Genomic DNA, 18,127 nt, shown 5'->3' on the forward strand with positions numbered 1-18,127 from the left:
CCAGGAAGCAGGCATACCTATAGTCAGAAAGGAGACCACAAACACAATAACCCAACCCAGCCAACAAATCTAGTACTTCAACTAATCCAAATCATATGGTACTTACAAAGCCTCTCCTAAATTCACAAGGGAATTTGCAATGATCACGACCCAATCATGTTAAGGTTTAATCAACTAAATTCAGGTACCAGCACAGTGGAAAAAACACAATTGTTTCTACTTTTAGTCTTTACATGGCCTCATCTGCCTTTTACTTTCACTTATTACCATGGCAAAAGGCAAAAGGCAAACGAAAAAAATGATTGCGTCCTCATTGATTACCTCCGTAGCATTTTATGCAGTAAATATCAGCTCCAGTTGACAAATGAAAAGATATCAGCCCCAGTTGACAAATGAAAAGAAACCAAACGCAATTAATAAAAATGGTAAACAAAAAAACAAAACTGCATCTTAAATTTTCTGCAAGATCTATTAATATCATTTCACAGAGGAATTCTTTCCATGCAAAAATGTGAGACCTGATTCATAGGCCGCTTTCACACCCAATTTGAGTAGGTACACAATATTCATTTCATGTAAAATACTCTTGATAATTGCTCCCCATTGCAAAAACGAACAGAGGATTCCAATCAATTTTGCTTTGAAACACTCACTGTCATGGTTGCCGTTTAGATCGAGGTGCAAGAGCAAGGAGAATCTTTTTTCTAGGCCCCTGCGATTCAAACATCCTTTATAAGAAACACACACAGAATGTGATGATGCCTATGACATGCAATAAAATATTCACACAACACAAAAACAGACATGAGTGAGGAACATTCAGTCACCCAACTACTTGTGTGCTTCTCCCACTTTCCAGGCTACCATTCCTGTATGAGGAGAACCAAATATGAACCCCTCCCCCACTAATGGTAACAATTGAATATTAAATTTAATAAATAATCTGAAGCAGAGGGAAGGGGGGTTTGGTCGGACTTGGGTCCAATAAGACTTGAGGAACCCACACAGAGAAGATATCAGAGCATCTGTTTTACATAACATTTAAAAGTAAGGTGAGGAAAAAAATTTGAATTGTAGAATTGTTTTAAAACAGAACCAAAGCATTTGGGTCATCAAATTGGAAACCACACATACTTAGGAGACAAACAGAGATCTTTACGTTAAGAAATAATCATTGCAGGTCAACAGGCAATCACCAACATAGCTAGCAGAGTGGCTACTGACTAATGCCTCTAAACAACCAATCAGCTATTCACTCTGCTGTTGATTCAAATTAGATTAGTTATGGAGATTTCTCTAGTTTCTTTGTGCATAGTGACTATAGGCATTTAACGCAATATAATATCATACATATCATCTCAAACTTCATGTTCTTAAAGCACCTATTAATACAAAAGCATCTTGACGCTGCATTTTTATCTTTCCACTAAGGAAAGAGAAACATGGCACTACATACGCTCTGTTTTTTTCAGCATTAACGTTTTCTAGAAAATGGTTTATTTTCTAGAAAACTATCTCATTTTCCAGTATTTGGTAAAAACCTTGAAAATGGGCTTAGAACATTTTCTGGTGTTTGGTATCCACAAGTTTTATAACATTTTTTGTATAATTTAAAACATGTATAATATGTGTATTGTGTAAACCCACCTAATGTAATCAATATAAATAAATAAATAAAAAACCAAGCATGAATTTGATTTTCAAACTAAAATTTTGACAATGGATACAATCAAAATTAGCTGTCCAATTTTCATGATCTCAACTACTCATCTTGTTCATGTATATGAACAGAATTTTTGATAAGTAACGGAAGAAATTTTATTAGAAAAAAACCAAGTACACTGGAAGTGTACTATAGTGGCACAAATCAAGAGCAATATATATATATATATATATATTAACCATACTTCTCATAATTCAAAATAACCAATATTCCCATAAGTTCCATTTTAAATAGTTCAAAATGCCATATAGGCCAAATAGTTTTACTGGCAAACTAATCCAGTACAAATAGTTTGATAAATACCAAAAATTGTTATAGAACTGTTCACGGATCTGTGAGGAGAAAAAAAAAAAAAAAACTTATTAAAGAATAATGTCATAGAGGGAGAAGAAATAGGGAGAAAAAAGAGAAGAAAGGCAGATAGAGAGAGAAATCTATGGGAAGAGAAGATACCAGAGAGGGTGATAGTGAGGGTGTGAGAAGAGAGAAAAAAAAAAGGAAGAGAAGAAATGAGAGATTTTATTGTGAGAAAGGCTGAATGAGCAAAAGAAAATATTATTTCCTGAGTTAGAAGAAGATAATATTTATAGGAGTTATGCGCTGCGTGAGAGAGAGAGAGATTGTTTTCCAATTTTTTTTTTTTTTGGAAAACAATCTATAGAAAATAAGCCTTATTTTTATAAGAGTTTTCCATTGACCAATTTTTTTTATGTTACCAAACACAGGAAAATGTAGAAAACTATCTTCATAAAAGGTTTTCCAGCGAAACAAACAAAGCGATAATGAGAACTTGAAATGAAAATGAACAATGGTTGGGAGACAGATTACAACTGAATTTGTCGGTGAATGGAATGATCCCCAAACTACAGTACCCCCCCCCCCCCCCCCCCCCACCCCAAAAAAAAAAAAAAAAAAAAAAAAACATAATCTGATTTTCTACTTGTCAAAAATAATCTGATTTTCTGAGTAACATATATATAGGCAGGAAGATTTTCAAGTTGGTCTCCATAATACTGTATACAATGCAGATAACAATTGGATAATCCATACATGCTTCTTCATTTGCTACTGAATTTTAAGGTTCATTAAAATTTTGAAAAATTGGAAAAGCAAAATATTATAAGTTGATTTTTAACCACATAACACACAAAAAGAAACCAAAAAAAAAAAAAGGAGAGAAAAAGTTAAATAATTTAAAATAAATAAATAAATAAAAAAGGCTGAGAAAGAACAGAACAGAAAAATATACCATAGGGATCCCCAGTTCTTTGAGGTCATGTTCCCCCATCTGCTTCAATGCAGTCATATCCACCTAGATAACAAGTCAATTTTATCAGATATCAGCTGAATTAAAAAGTAAGCAGTAAAAGATTTATCTTTGTTCAATGCAAACTACTTTAAAACCTAACAAAGCACATTTAAGGTTTTGGTCATTCAATTTGAAATCCAATAGGAATTAATAATTTTATATGATCAAATGGATACTGGCTACAGCACTCGCAAATTAAAGAAACATGACCTCCTCTCCATACACAGCCAATACAATGAATAGGAAACAACAACAAAATAAGGATGCAAAGATAAATTTTAGAGGTCTTGATGATCCACTAAACATGCTCGATAAGGAACCTTTCATTCATGCTTGAATTTCTGATGATCCCTCCACACCATTACCTATAAGCTGAAGACCTCTCATTCATAACCATTTCCATGTGACATGATGTGCACTGGATATGTGTCAAAACCTTATGAAATCACTGCATGATTTTAAAGTTTTATCCAAACACAAATCAAGTAAGATTGTAACTTCTACCAAAAAGAGAGAAGGCAAAAGAAAAATAAATTAAGATTGTAGAAAAAACACAGATGAGTAGTGGCATGCTCAAACTATAGGAGTCAATTTTGAATTGTTAAAGCAAAGATCATGTCTCAGATCTTCACCACATCAATCCACATTTGAATGAATTCTCTATAATTAGCAAACAGGAACAAGTACGTACACCTAGAAATTTTTTCTTCTTACTTAACTTCATTTTACTTTTTTAGAAAATCAAATGTTCAAATAACCCATACCTAAAGCTTTGATTACATTTTGTAGCATAAAAGATTCAATTCTTAAGCAACCATAAAAATAAATGTCCATTGGAATTAAGCATATAGGCATGTAACTGGGAGATTTTAGTAACTAAAAATCCTATCCAAGACCAATACCATTAAAAATTGAGTGCGGTGAGCCAAACCTAAATCATCTAACCTTTTATTCAAAAAGAACAAAACTACTGATAATGCAATTTTTGTGACAAAGTTGGACAAGAAGACTATAGAGGCTATGTCAATTTATGAAATGCTTAGATTTGCACCTACAATGGTTATGATATCTGACCTTGTATTCCATTGATAATAAAAGGCTATGAAAATTAAGATTTTTCCAATGCTGGAGATATACTTAAAACATGCAGAATATAAACAAAAAATCCCGTGATATGTTGGAAAAATTTACTTAGATTAATTCAATGAATTTTTTACCTTAGAAAAATGAAGGTAAGGCACAAAGCTGAGTTGGAGAAACCTCTGTTTTTTTTTTTTTTTGGATGGGGAGAAGAGGGAGGGGGGAGGGTGGAATGAAGAGGCATATGCCTTTACACTGAGATAAATACAATTGAACCAAAGAGGAATCGGAAATATTCCACCTTGGTAAAAACTAAAAGAGTGATGTTTTTATGGATATCAAGCACAACAACCAACAGCCAAGTATTTTCCTCTTTAATAGGTAAGACCCATTTATTGGATATTACTACTGTGAAAAGATTTATCATGTATTTCAAAGATTATTCTTCCCAGATTCTCATATTTGAAGAAGCAGGAGGCATGGGTAATGTGGCGCATTAATCACAAAAACAAATGAAGTACAGTGAAACAATGAAAAATAAAAAGGAAATATAATTAAACCCTAGCATTATTTTTTGTTGTTGGTTCTGATTGCTTAGCATGCACCTTTATATAATGATGAAAATGGGTGACTTCACTCTTTACATAAAATTGTGCATGATTCAGGACATCAGAAAATTCTAGATATTTGTCAAAGTAGGCAACTAAAGAACAAATAACATACTTCCTCAGCCTTGAAAAGAATGACATATTTTCCCAATCCCAGTGACTGTAACAAGCCATCAACAGTTTGCTGCTGTTCATCACCCTACATAACTCATTAATAACAAAGGTTATCAATTAGCACAAAACTAAATTTCCATTGTTTGAAAATGAATAGAAAAATACACTATTTAGTGGCATTTCATCCAAGAAACCAGGCTGTTGATAGAGTTCAACCACCTAGATTCCCTTGATTTAGAAGTAGCTAAATAAGTAGCATTACCATATACGAACTCTTTTGTGCAAGGCTGGTTAGTGGTGGATGTGGTGGAGGAAGCTGTCCGAGAGGAGGTGGCACAGGCTTGGCAGGTATTGGAGGTACTGCAGGTTTTGCCATGAAAGGTGTGGTACTCATAGGTCCTGAAGTATCAAAAACTTCTTTGCTCATATATGGAACTGATCTTGAATCATGTGTCCTGTTCAATGGCCTTCTATGTTGTTCTTCCATGTTCCTAGGCGGGGAGTGGTCCCTAGAAGCACCCATACCAACAACTCTATCAGGCGATCTTCGTCTTAAATGATCCAACGTCCAAGTAGAATAAGAACTTCTCACTGAGTCCATCCGAGGCAAATCATCTGCACTTCTTGTAGGGGGAATTCGCCCCAAGAAACCCGTGTCTTTTGGTTCAGGCAGGCGCTGCCTTGAATCAACAATAGGTGCTGGGGGTCGAACTGCCTTTGACAGCTTCTCGCGAAGGTCACCACGGTTCTGATCATCATCACTCTGAACTCGTCTAAATGCATTTTTTTGCATGAGTTTATATCGGAGGTCATCTCTACCAATGCGCACATCTTATTTTTTTAATGGAAGTGACATTAGTAATGGAAAACTAATACAGAATAACAGAAATGTAATGATATTGCAATTGCTTCAGAATAAACTTACTACCATTCGAACCATTAGCACTTAAACTTGGTGAACTAATATCTGATCGTTGTCTGCAAATGGAAATTATAACCATAAGCCCTTATGCAAGAAAATGGTTGAAAACACCATGCTCAAAAAACCCATGCACCCAAAAAACCCCCCCAAAACCTTGTCTAGCTCCATAACCACACTTATAAAAATGTTGAAATGTTTTCAATTATCCCATACATGATATAATTCGTAAGCACCCAAATGAATTAAGGAATTATTGAAAGTTTTTTATTGGTATGTTACACATGCACCCAGTAGGTTTTGAACCCACAACCCACACCCGTCGTTACATTATAATATGAATTAGAGCTCACTGGTGAGTGCATATTGAAAGTTCAAAACATGTAAATAGCAACCAAGCAGGAAAGACTACCAGCCATATGACTAGGGCACCACAATGGACTTAAAAAAGAGGAGAGCAAGACACACCGTTTGTTGTTAAGTTCACTTCGATGTGACACAGAACTATCTGCATTACTTCCTAATCTATCTCTCACAGACCGCTTAGCCCCAGCCGCGGCCACAGAATCAGCATTCGAAACACCCGATAATTGAGTAGCCCGCTTTACTACCTGTTAAAATTGATTGGCACACAACAAGTCAATGCACTTATAGAACACCATTCTGAATAAAGTTATACTATCCCCAACTCCCCGAAAAGTTGAAAACCTAACTTTCCCCACTTAGGTTACCAATAAAATAGAACAATTAATTCAAAAATAATAATATCCACTGCACTATATTGCTTGTATTCCCCAATAAAAAGAACTAGTTACACTAGGGTTTTTTTTTTTTTTTTTTTTCATCATTTTCTCGGAAACCAAACAGAGAGTTAAACAATAATAATGTTCTGCCATTCAATTAAAATGAAATAAATTTAAAAAATAAAAAATAAACAAAACAAAACCCTAGAATGAGGAAATAAAACCCTAATAGAGAGATTGAGAAACCTGGCCACTACGCCCAAGAGTGATGGTGACTCGGCCACCACGAGCTTCGGCCATACTCAGAATCCGAAACCCTAGTTTCAATCAATCAGCTACTCTGGCTCCTCCAAATCCAATACGTATCGAATCGAACAGTCTCGCGAAGCATCACCGATTTTGACCCAACCACACAGAAACCCTAATTTTCTCGCGCACTCACTGTAAACCCAAATATTATTTTGGCTTTGCTCAGAAAATATTGCACTTCCTTGATTTTCTGGTTTTTTTTTTGGGGGGGTTCAGCAAATTCGAAAATTTTCGAACTGAGTTTTTGATTTTTGAGGAAATGGAAAATATTGGGGAGAGAGAGAGAGAGAGAGATTATTGGGTGAAAATGAGAACAGGGAAAGCTGAAAGTACGCCCCGTTGGTAGGGATATGTGTGATGTGATTGTCTAAATGGGATTTGATCAGATTGAATAAGGGACGTTTGATTAACATTTAACGGACTGTTCTCTGGCAGTTCCTTTTATAAAGGGGCTTTGCATTTGCTTTGTAATAAAGAGAATTAGACCATTTTTTGGATTTTGTTTATATAAATGGAATGGATGAATAAAATTTATTATAAAATAGATAGGAAATGCAATATATAGGGCTCGTGTCAAACGTGTGTTTAAATAATAATTTTTAGTTTTTTTTTGAAAATATGTGTGAATGAAAAAGTGTGTAGAATGTAATGTTGTTAAAAATTGAAAACATGTGTTTAAACCTGCGTACCAAACGGGGCCATAATGTTTTTATTTTTTATTTTTTATGAGAGTTTATAAAAAATTGAAAATAAAAAATATCTAGTAGTTTTATTATATTTTTTTGGGGTGAATTTCATTTATAGCCTTGAGGTTTGGGCTAATGCTAACTAGATCCAAAATTTTCAAAACTAACTAATTCGGTCTCTAAAACCAATTTAGTCCTTAAAATAATTGAGAAAAAATAACTAACTGTTTAGGGACTAAGTTGGCTTTAGAGATCAAACTGGCTAGTTTTGAAAAGTCTTAAATCTGGTTGGCATTAGCCAAAACATCTAGGTATGTTAGTGGAATTTACCTTATTTTTTTAATCTTTTATTTGTTTTTTAAAATATGAATGAAATTGGTATTTCAATTATATTTCATATATCACTTTTTGTATTTCATTTTATACTCTACTAAATTATTATGTGCCGCTTTCTCCCAAAAAAAAAATTATTATGTGCCATATGTCTAATTTTCTCCATTTTAAATTTTAGTTATTTTATAAGGAAGAAAATTATTATTAATGAATTATAAAATAAAACACAAAAACTGGAATTAAGGATTGAAACTAATTTTTTTTAGAAGAATTGAAACTAAAAAATTAAATAAAGAAAAAGTGTAAATAGACTCAACATAAGAGGGCCTCAAACTTTCAAGCCATTTAAATAACAAGTAAATAAATTTATTTAAGTAGAATGTGGATAAGTAGGTCAATCCAAACCCAATTCATCGTTGTACTAAATTAGCTCAGGTTAATCAGTAACAACTTGACACATTAAGTAGGTCATGCAATAAATATTTAGGATTACCATTCTTCTAGTATAAAAATTAAAAACATGTAAAATTTTCATAGTTTTCACTTCCCTCCATCTCCTTCCATTCTAAGCAAACCCTTATGTCTCCAACCCTTACACTTATCTTTCCTTCAAATCCCATTTCATGTTGTAGTTTCCATTGATTGTGAAATATGTTAGTAGTTTTGATATTCCGTTTGTTTTAATGGAAAATTTTATGTAAAAATAATTTTATGCATTTTCCTATATTTCATAGTATCTAGGAAAAAAAAAAGTTAAAGGAAAACTATCTATTAACTTTCTTTGTTTAGCTTGGCATAAGATAAAGTTGTTTTTCTCTAAAATTTTATGGAAAACAACTTTATCTCATGCAAAACTAAATAAAGAAAACAACTATATCCCATACGAAATTAAATAAGGAAAGTCAAGAGGTAGTTTCTAACACATTTTGAAGTCGCTACCAAACATAAGAAAATGATATAGTTTTCAAGAATTTTTTTTTTGAAAAATTATTCATTTTCTACAAAATATTAATGCCGAAACAAACAAATATAAACTTCCCACTTTTCACCATATTCTCATCCCTTGCATCATTTTCCCCTTAATTGAGTTCGCTTCCTTAACTTCCTTTAAAAAAAAAAAAAAAAATCTTAGGACTATCTTTTAATAGGTATCAGTTAATAACCCATAAGATTTTTGGTGATTACAAATTCTTTTGAATGAACATCATCATCATCATTATTATTATTAGTAGAAGATATTCTTCTTTATCTTTTGTTGCTTTCTTTTTTAGATTGGCCATGATCACTTGAAGGATTAAGTATAGTTCTCTACTTCAAAACCTTTGTATATCAGTCCTATTACCATTAGTAAAACAAAGCATATACTCCCAAAAAAAAAAAAAAAAAAACCAACAACAAAGCACATACAATGCCTTGACCTGGCCCATTGTTATACTTATTCTTGTTCTTATTCACGAGGGTCCAATGATCAAAGAACAATAGGACATCAGCATAAAAAAGAAGAACAATAGGACATGACAAATATAGCCCAATGGGCCAACCCACCACCATCATGAGTAAAATATTTACGAGGGTCAAAATATGATTTCGATCCAAAAATTAAGTGCGAGATTGTAATTTAAAGATCATTAGTGTGAGAAATTTTCATTTCGTTCTTGAATGATCGATTCAATTTAATCCTTCGAGTGTAAAAATGTGCTATCAATATCACTTTTTTGCTGTACCATTACTATGAGAATTGAGAACTATACTTGTTATTAGTTTGGTAACAATATTGACATGCCACATTAGCTTTCACGCTGATCTTAAAAAATTAAAACATATGAAGATTACTCTGCATCCTTTATGCAGTGTTTATGGCTAAGCAATTAGGTCTCAAATATGTTATTTTTGAAGAAGATGCACTAAATATCATCAATGCAAAGCAGGAAACCACTCGGCAATATCAACTAGTCCATTTAATTAGTTTGTTGGAATTTCATTTTTGTTCCAACATCAGCCATCTTTTTTTTTTTTCTTTTTTTTTAAAGAGAGAATCATCTTCTTTCCTTAAATGGAATCTCAAACCAAAGGAAGGAGATGGAATCTCAAACCAAAGGAAGGAGATAGCTTAGGAGCTAGGAATTAGGATCAACATTTACATTTAAATAAAGTCTTATCCTTATCTAGCCAAAAAATAAATAAAGAGTTTAATATTTAAAAACAATACCAAAATCTTGTCCTTAATTAGCGAGAGCGCCGCTGCCCGTACACACATACACACAAAGAAGATAGAAAGAGGCTTTCCAAACCATAACTCTTTAAATATTTTACATACTAAATCATATTAAATTTTAAGAATTTCACCCTTAACCCATCTCAAATCTAGTATGGCACGTATATGGAAGGTAGTTGGAGTTGGTAGGTCTCCTACGGATCCTAGATGAGGGATTTTTGGGGAAGAGGATTAAGCTAGCTTTGCAAACATCTTGATGCATTATCTCCCTTCAACCCTTTGAGCAAAATGCGGCAAAAGGAAGGAAAATCTATGGGTTGATCCCATTGTCTCCACCCCGTAGGAACTACAGGATCACCCCAAGGACACCCTTGGCATCCAGGAGTTTATGTGTGTGTATACATATTAATCATCCATTTTGGAAACTTTTTATGGGAACTTTTTCATTTTCTCATAAAAAGTTTTCTAAAGTAGTTTACTAATGTATGCCTTAGTAAATTGTAAAACCTTATATATATATATATTTACACACACACAAACACACTATTCAATTGATGTGATAATACATCATAATAAATTAATACTATTCAATTGATGTGATAATACATCATAATAAATTAAATAAATTGTTGTCTCTATCTTATTAGTATTAGAGCCACCTCATTTTGGATGGTAAAATGCATTTGCTCTGACCTATCTTACTCCAATCTTGCATGAGCTTTCCCCACCCCAAACATGAGATGGAAAAAAAAGAAGAAAAGTTTAGTTGCAAAATTGGTTGTAGTCTTAGGTTATAACCTTACTTAATATTTTTTTTATTGAAGGTGAATTTTAACAAATCCACCATTCGATTACTAATGTATGCCTTAGTAAATTGTAAAACCTTATACACACACACACACACACACACACACACTATTCAATTGTTGTGATAATACATCAATATTTTTTTTTATTGAAGATGAATTTTGACAAATCCACCATTCGATTACATCTTCTTCTTATATTCTTTATGCTTTCAAAATTTTTAGAAAATTAAAAATCAATAGTTATGTTATCAATAAATTATTTAATTTGCAAGTTTTTGTAGTTTAAAATTATATGTAAAATATAAACTTACAAATTATATAGTATATAATATCCGATTGATACAAAATTTGATATGTGTATTAAAAGCATAAAGTGCATGCAATTCAACAATTAGATTTTAGATTTTCAAAATATATTTACAACCAATTTTGTAGTTAAATTTTGTAAAAAAAAAGAAGAATAAATTTCTAAGATAGACTCTTTGTCCACATTTTAAAGATCTTATTCTCTAAATCTTCTTGAATTTCCTAGCATTTCTCGCACCTCATCACCGCATAAATTCTTCCTAAACCAAAAAACTAAAAAGTTGTCGGATTTAACTCAGCATAGTTGTGTTTCCGTAGTAATGGGTAGGCACTACATCATTCTAATTGTTTTTCCCCAAATCCCACATATAAAGATTATTTTTTCTTAAATATGGTACTCAGAACCTGTGAGTAGTCTATAGTAGATTCAACAATGTTGCTATTTGTTAACATGAGACGAGTAGTCTCTAGTAGATTCAACATACATCAGTGATAAGACACAACAAATATAGTGCACCTAATGATGGAGACAGATGAATATACCAACTTGTCAGCCCTAAGAAGATAACCTTTGTCAAAACTCTTTTTCATCCATGTTCTCATGAGGAAGTTCTATTTTGAATTAGATAATAAGCCATAAATTTCTATAGGCATAGGCTCAACGCATGTAGAAGATGGAATCCACAGTATTAAACAGTCATAGTTTCAGTGACCAAACTTCAGAAATAGTTACTCTGCAATTCACCAGTGACTCTGATAAATGGATTCAAAATAATGCCAAGTTGGGGTTGCAAAATAAAAATAAATGGATGCAAATATCAAAGAAAGTCATATTAAACTAAAGTCAAGTCATCAATGAAAAAGATTAAGGAAAAGGAAAAGGAAAAGTTGTTTTTCTGCACGTGTTTCTCTTTTTCTTCTGATAGACATTGACTGAAAGGCATATCCCCGCATACAGGTGAAGGTGTTGAAGAACACTGCAATAAGCTCTTTTCCCATCACTGAATACGTAGGTGCAAATCTTAAATAGAAACTTTTGGAAGCAACAATGGTAAATTCAAGAGATCTGACATTCTGTTGAGTATGTCAATGTGCATAGAACCATACCAGAAGTTAACAAATACAGTACATGCACTGTTGCACCTGTCTGTACCTCAGATTTTATTTGTGTACGTATACACAAATGTGCATCCTTGTACATATTTGTGTACATACCTCAACTGTGTATCTATTTCCCCAAAAAATGGTTCACAAACTATTTAAAGCTAATAGAATTGCATTTTTTAACCCCAAAAAAAAGCTAATAGAATTGTAAGTTTGTAACTTAGTGTGCGTTTGGATATCGCTTATTTTACTGAAAACTGAAAATAATAAAAAATATTTTTTTAATTATTGTTCATTAATGAATTTACTATTCATATGCATGATTGCATTGTTTATTTCTCATGAACAGTGCACCAGGCGCTGGACTTTAAAAAAAAAAAATAAAATAAATCAACCAGATGTAGACATGGGAAGCACAAAATGTGCTTCCCAAACGCACCTTCATTGTCATTACTTGCTTTCCTTTATGAAAAGAATCAAGATTTGAATCTTTGCTCTTTATTTACGTAAATATTAAATTTTTATTTTTAAAAAAAACTTTACTATTCAAACATGATAAAAATCTTAATTTAAAATAATTGGGGAATTTTCTTGGTGCTTAAAAACTCATTGCAGCTCCACCAATTTGTAACCCTGCAATCCTAGTGGAGCTTTAAGAAGAAAAATTGTATGACAAGAACTTGTAAGAACTAGAAACTAGCACTATCGCATAACCTTGATGCGATGATTACTTCACAAGTGTAAGAGTTGTGGGGGGCAAGGACTGGAGTTCAAATCTCCAGAAGGAAATTTCATACACATATACACGTAGATTAAGTTAAAGTAGAGTTTCTATCTTGTATAAAAAAAGAAAGAAAAAAAGAAAGAAAAGAAAGAACCAGAAACTAGCTAAAATTGTGGTGCATTAAGCAGCATGCATGCACAAAGAATCAGCAGGCACCTTAGAAGAAAAAAGTTTATAAACTGGCAACAAAATAGTGAATGAGTGGTGCATTGTTGAGCATAACAAGAGAGAAAGAAATATTTCAGGAGCCACGAGAACCAACACAATGATTTCCTGATGTAGATCAGCTTAAGAACTTCTGATTAGGCAAAAGGTCAAACAAAGAGTATTTCCCTTCATTTGGAACCAAGGCTAAAGTTTTTATTTTTTGCTAGCAGCCAAGGCACAAGTAACCATTTACATGCCCCAAAAGCAGTAGCTTAGGGAAGAAAATGAATTGAGTCCAACTAGTTTATAACAAATCTATCTTTAAAGCTGCAATCTGTTAATTAAGGAATTCCTATTAGAATTTCAGATGTGAAGAAAAGTAACATTTACTTATAATCCTCTCAACTTCATATGAAATGGAGATAATCCATTTATTGTTGAAGATTAAATTTTATAAATCTAAAAGCTAATGTATTATTATGTCATTTAAAATTTTAAATAACATAACTCTATCTAAAATCAAGATCTATGATATCGATATAGACTCTCAATTTCGCTTAAAATAGATTGATCCTTATTTGACTCAACTAGGTTTAAATCATACGTTTATTTTACTAGATTATCTTGGTTATTATTAATTTGTGTAGAAGCAACAATCTTGTGCTGTCATCATAGTCCACAGATCAATTGATGAAGAAGGAAAAAGGAAATAATTAAGTCCAAACTTTGAAAACTTCGAGAAGAAACCCGGATATGGTTATATAACTTATCACAATATTGAAGTATATATTCTCTCTCATATCAGGTTTTGCAAGGAATTACTAATAGTATATAAGATCTGACGAGTCAAACCCAAAAGAATAACGAACCCTTGTTCAAGGATTGTACTAGCTAGCAGAGTAAATGATGGATCTATAGCACAGAAGAAAATAACTATTAACATCTAAATAAATAAATGTCCACAAGATTTACCAGCTCATCTTCCGATCGAGGAACAACATTTATTGCCATACACACATATAGAAATCTAGATCTACCTCAAACTGTTTTCTGAAACTTGCATCAATACAATTTAAACATACAACCAAATAAAGCAGTGTAAATGGTAATAATATTTAGCACTAGTGCGAGAGAGAGAGCTACATGTTATCCTAAAGCACAAACGACGTACCACATACCATGGTATGATATTTCTTCATGCCAACTCCTTCAACAAGCACAGCCGAAAAATATCTACCTGAAACTCTCATGACTTAATAAGGTAAAAAACAAAAACAAAGAAAACCCATATGAATAATAGCTCTTAAACTAGTTTAGATTTGCTTGATCTAGCAAACAATCGGACCATAAGGCTTCGATTCCCCGAGAGAAGAGAAGAAAATAACATCAAAGGGTAGAGAAGAAGAAGAAGAAGACCCTTCACTCAAAACAAACTAGAAATGAGAGGGTAGGGTAGGGTAGGGTTGCGTTTCTTCTTCTTGAGTGAACCCATGTCTTCAACTTCTAAAACTAAAAGCTTCTCTTTCTTCTTTCTTCTTTCTCTTTCTTCCAGTTTTGATCTTTGTGGAGAATGGGAGTTTTAGTGGGGTTGGTGGGTGGTGATGATGAAAGTGAGGGGCTAATGATGATGAGAGGAAGAGGCGAGAGGACATGATGATTGCTGCAGGTTGTGTTTTGTGTGTTGAAGGAAGATATATAGAAATATATATATGAAATTCCAAAGTGTTGGGATATGGCAATTCTCAAAAGGGTTTGATGGCTATTATTTCTTCTGTCACATGAGATAATTATCATGAAGCTACCAATACCATGATACTGTCTTTTTCTCTCTCCTAACCCCTAAGCACTTCTTCTACTACACATGAAATCCTGTGTTTGACTGTTGAGAGAGAGAGAGAGAGAGAGAGAGGGTTGATGGAGATTTTCTGTGATTAACCTTTTCTCCAACATGAGTGAAATTGACATTACAGTCTATGCACTTGTCAAAGGAGGAGATAAAAACTAGACACTGTATCCTTTTTTTTTTGGAAGACTTTAGTAGAGACTGTATCTGAGGGTCACGGTTGGTGTAACTGGCTACAGAATGAATGCCATAAAATCTTCATCTTTCTATTAATTAATAAAACACTGTTACTTATTTCTTTGTAGAACTTTTTATATGTATGATTAAATTATATCATTCAATATATATATATATATATATATATTTTGCTTTAATTTTGAAATTAAGTTGTGATTGCATTGATAGTTAATGAGGTTGGAGCTCCTTAATGGTAGGTAATTATTGAGTACTTCTGGAATACCATAAATGTATACTCCTCTTCTCACATAACTGTAAATTTCACTAATTAAATTTATGGTGGGATCTACAATTCATGTGAGAGGAGAGAATATGCATTTATGGTTCTCCCAGAATATTCAATAATTTTTACTTAATGGCATAACTTCATATCATTCTAAATTTATGTCCTTTATTGACTGTTATCTATACTTTTACTTTTTAGAGATTTTTTTTGAGAAGAATGTATATATATATATATATATATATAGAGAGAGAGAGAGAGAGAGAGAGAGAGAGAGAGAGAGAGAGAGAGAGAGAGAGAGAGAGAGAGAGAGAGAGAGAGAGAGTTTAAACCTATGACTCTTATCTATACTATTTGAGGAGAGGGCTTAATTCTCATGCCACTTTTATTTTCAATATTAACCCTTCCATACAAAATTTTTAATATTTCATTTATTTATTTTTTTGGCTTAAATTAATCCATGGAGCATGATTTATTCTTAGCATAAAGAAACTCACCTAATGGTGAAAATATCTCATGCATTGGATATTTGCATTCTAGACTCAATACAAATAATAATTATTGCGATTGGAAAGCATCCTTTTCCCTATAGGCTGTGTAGTAAGTGTAAAACATAGTGTAATTTACTTTGTTATACATGTTACAATAGTCATTAATTTCATCAATTGTAAACAAGCTGGCATCCATATATAATAATTATAAAATCATGTCTGATGATGCCGAAAATATCACCAATAGGTCACACAGCACTCGCGACTCAAAGTGAACCTGCACAACAAAATAACCGAAGACCTTAGAGAGCACCGGTGTGGTGCCGGCCAAATACTCTCTGAAAGTCAAGTTAGAATTATTCTCACAACTCTAGAGTGTTAGAGAGGGTAAATTATGCGTAAGGGAAAAGTACCTGCCCCCTTGGGCTTAAAAAGGCACGAGTAGATTGTAGCAAAAATAGTTGAAGAAAAACTAATAATTAAAAAACTTAAAATAAACTGGTCAATTGGAGGATCGTTGCTGTTTGCCGTGTTACTACTACTGGTAGTACTTTCTCAAGTGCTCGGCATTCCATGGATGTGGCAGCTTCTTTCTGTCTATCGTCTCTAGGTGGTAGGTTCCTTTCCTTTGCCATGACGTAACTCGGTAAGGTCCTTCCTAATTGGGGCCGAGCTTTCCCTGTGTAGGGTCTCTAGTTGCACCCATGACCTTCTTGAGTACGAGGTCTCCTACTTGGAAGTCTCTGTGTCGGACCCAAGAATTGTAGTGTTTGGCCATGCGATCCTGGTATCTAACGAGCCTTTGTTCCGTCGTCGACCTAATCTCGTCTATCAGGTCCAGCTGTAGCTGCATTGCTTCGTCATTCCTGCTCTCGTCATGGTTGTGAATCCTGTAACTTGTGAGCCCAACTTCAGCCGGGATGACCGCCTCGCTCCCGTATGTTAGTCGGAATGGTGTCTCTCCTGTTGGGGTCCTCGCCGTTGTCCTGTATGCCCATAGTATGCTCGGCAATTTTTCAGGCCATATGCCCTTTGCCCCCTCGAGCCGAGTTTTGATAATTTTAAGCAGGGATCGATTTGTGACTTCAACCTGTCCATTAGCCTGAAGATGGGCGGGGGATGAGTAGTGGTTCTTTATCCCTAGCTGTGAGCAAAAATCTCGGAAGTAGTCGTTGTCGAACTGCCTCCCGTTATCCGAGACAAGGACTCTAGGAATACCAAACCTGCATATGATGCACCTCCAGACAAAACTTCTAATGTTCTTCTCCGTAATGGTGGCCAAAGCTTCTGCTTCTACCCATTTTGTAAAGTAGTCAATACCCACTACCAGGAACTTCAGCTGTCGTACCGCTGTTGGGAAAGGTCCCATAATGTCGAGTCCCCACTGAGTGAACGGCCATGGAGCCGTCATCGGGGTCAGCTCTTCGGTTGGCTACCTGATAATATTGCTGAATCTTTGGCATTTGTCACAACTTTTAACGTAAGCCTCAGCATCCTTCTGCATGGTTGGCCAGTAATACCCAGCTCGTACCAGTTTGTGCATCAACGACCTCGATCCAGAATGGTTCCCGCAGATCCCTTCGTGTACCTCCCTCATTACGTAGTTTGCCTTTTCGGCACCCAGGCATCTTAGATATGGACAGGAGAAACTTCTTTTGTACAGGATGTCTTTTATCAAGACGAACCTTGCCGCCTGGACCTTCAGTTTTCTTGTTGCCTCCTTTTCGTCTGGCAGTACCCCGTTCTTCAAGTATGAAACTATCGGTGTGGTCCAGGTGCTTTCGGAGCATATCTCCTGCATGTTGCCGGGATCTATTAGTAGAGAAAGTTGAACAAAAGAAAGTACATTACCCGGGGTTATCATATGCTTTGCTGAAGCGGTTTTGGCTAGGCGGTCGACGAGCTCATTTTCTCCCCTGGGGATTTGGATGATCTTGGCTTCTAGGTCGTCGATTCTTGCCCTTACTTGATCCAGGTATCTCTTCATCCTTTCTCCCTTGCATTCATAATCTCCGTTCACTTGATTGGTCACGACCTGAGAGTCGCAGTAAATGACTACGCTCGCGGCTCTTGCAGCTTTGGCTAGGTCGAGGCCTGCTACCACTGCTTCGTATTCCGCTTCATTGTTGGTGGTGGGGAAGTCA

General features: G+C 34.2%; 1 protein-coding gene across 3 annotated transcripts; it reads right to left on the reverse strand.

Annotated features, from left to right (window-relative positions):
• Positions 1 to 399: 399 nt before the first annotated feature.
• Positions 400 to 7,128, reverse strand: LOC126718612 (uncharacterized). Of its 3 annotated transcripts, none has more exons than XM_050420912.1 (7): positions 6,743 to 7,127; positions 6,222 to 6,364; positions 5,763 to 5,812; positions 5,097 to 5,665; positions 4,836 to 4,919; positions 2,973 to 3,035; positions 400 to 712 (listed from the first exon to the last, which is right to left on the reverse strand). In XM_050420912.1, exons 1-7 carry the CDS (start codon positions 6,794 to 6,796, stop codon positions 656 to 658), a joined length of 1,020 nt encoding a protein of 339 aa, XP_050276869.1. In that variant the 5' UTR covers positions 6,797 to 7,127; the 3' UTR covers positions 400 to 655. The 3 variants fall into 3 exon arrangements, with proteins under 3 accessions (XP_050276869.1, XP_050276867.1, XP_050276870.1); XM_050420910.1 differs by having other exon boundaries at positions 5,760 to 5,812; XM_050420913.1 differs by lacking the exon at positions 400 to 712 and adding an exon at positions 748 to 869 and having other exon boundaries at positions 5,760 to 5,812; positions 6,743 to 7,128.
• Between the last annotated feature and the right edge of the window lie 10,999 nt (positions 7,129 to 18,127).

Source organism: Quercus robur, chromosome 3 (genome assembly GCF_932294415.1).
Source record: "Quercus robur chromosome 3, dhQueRobu3.1, whole genome shotgun sequence".
Taxonomy (NCBI): Eukaryota; Viridiplantae; Streptophyta; class Magnoliopsida; order Fagales; family Fagaceae; genus Quercus; species Quercus robur.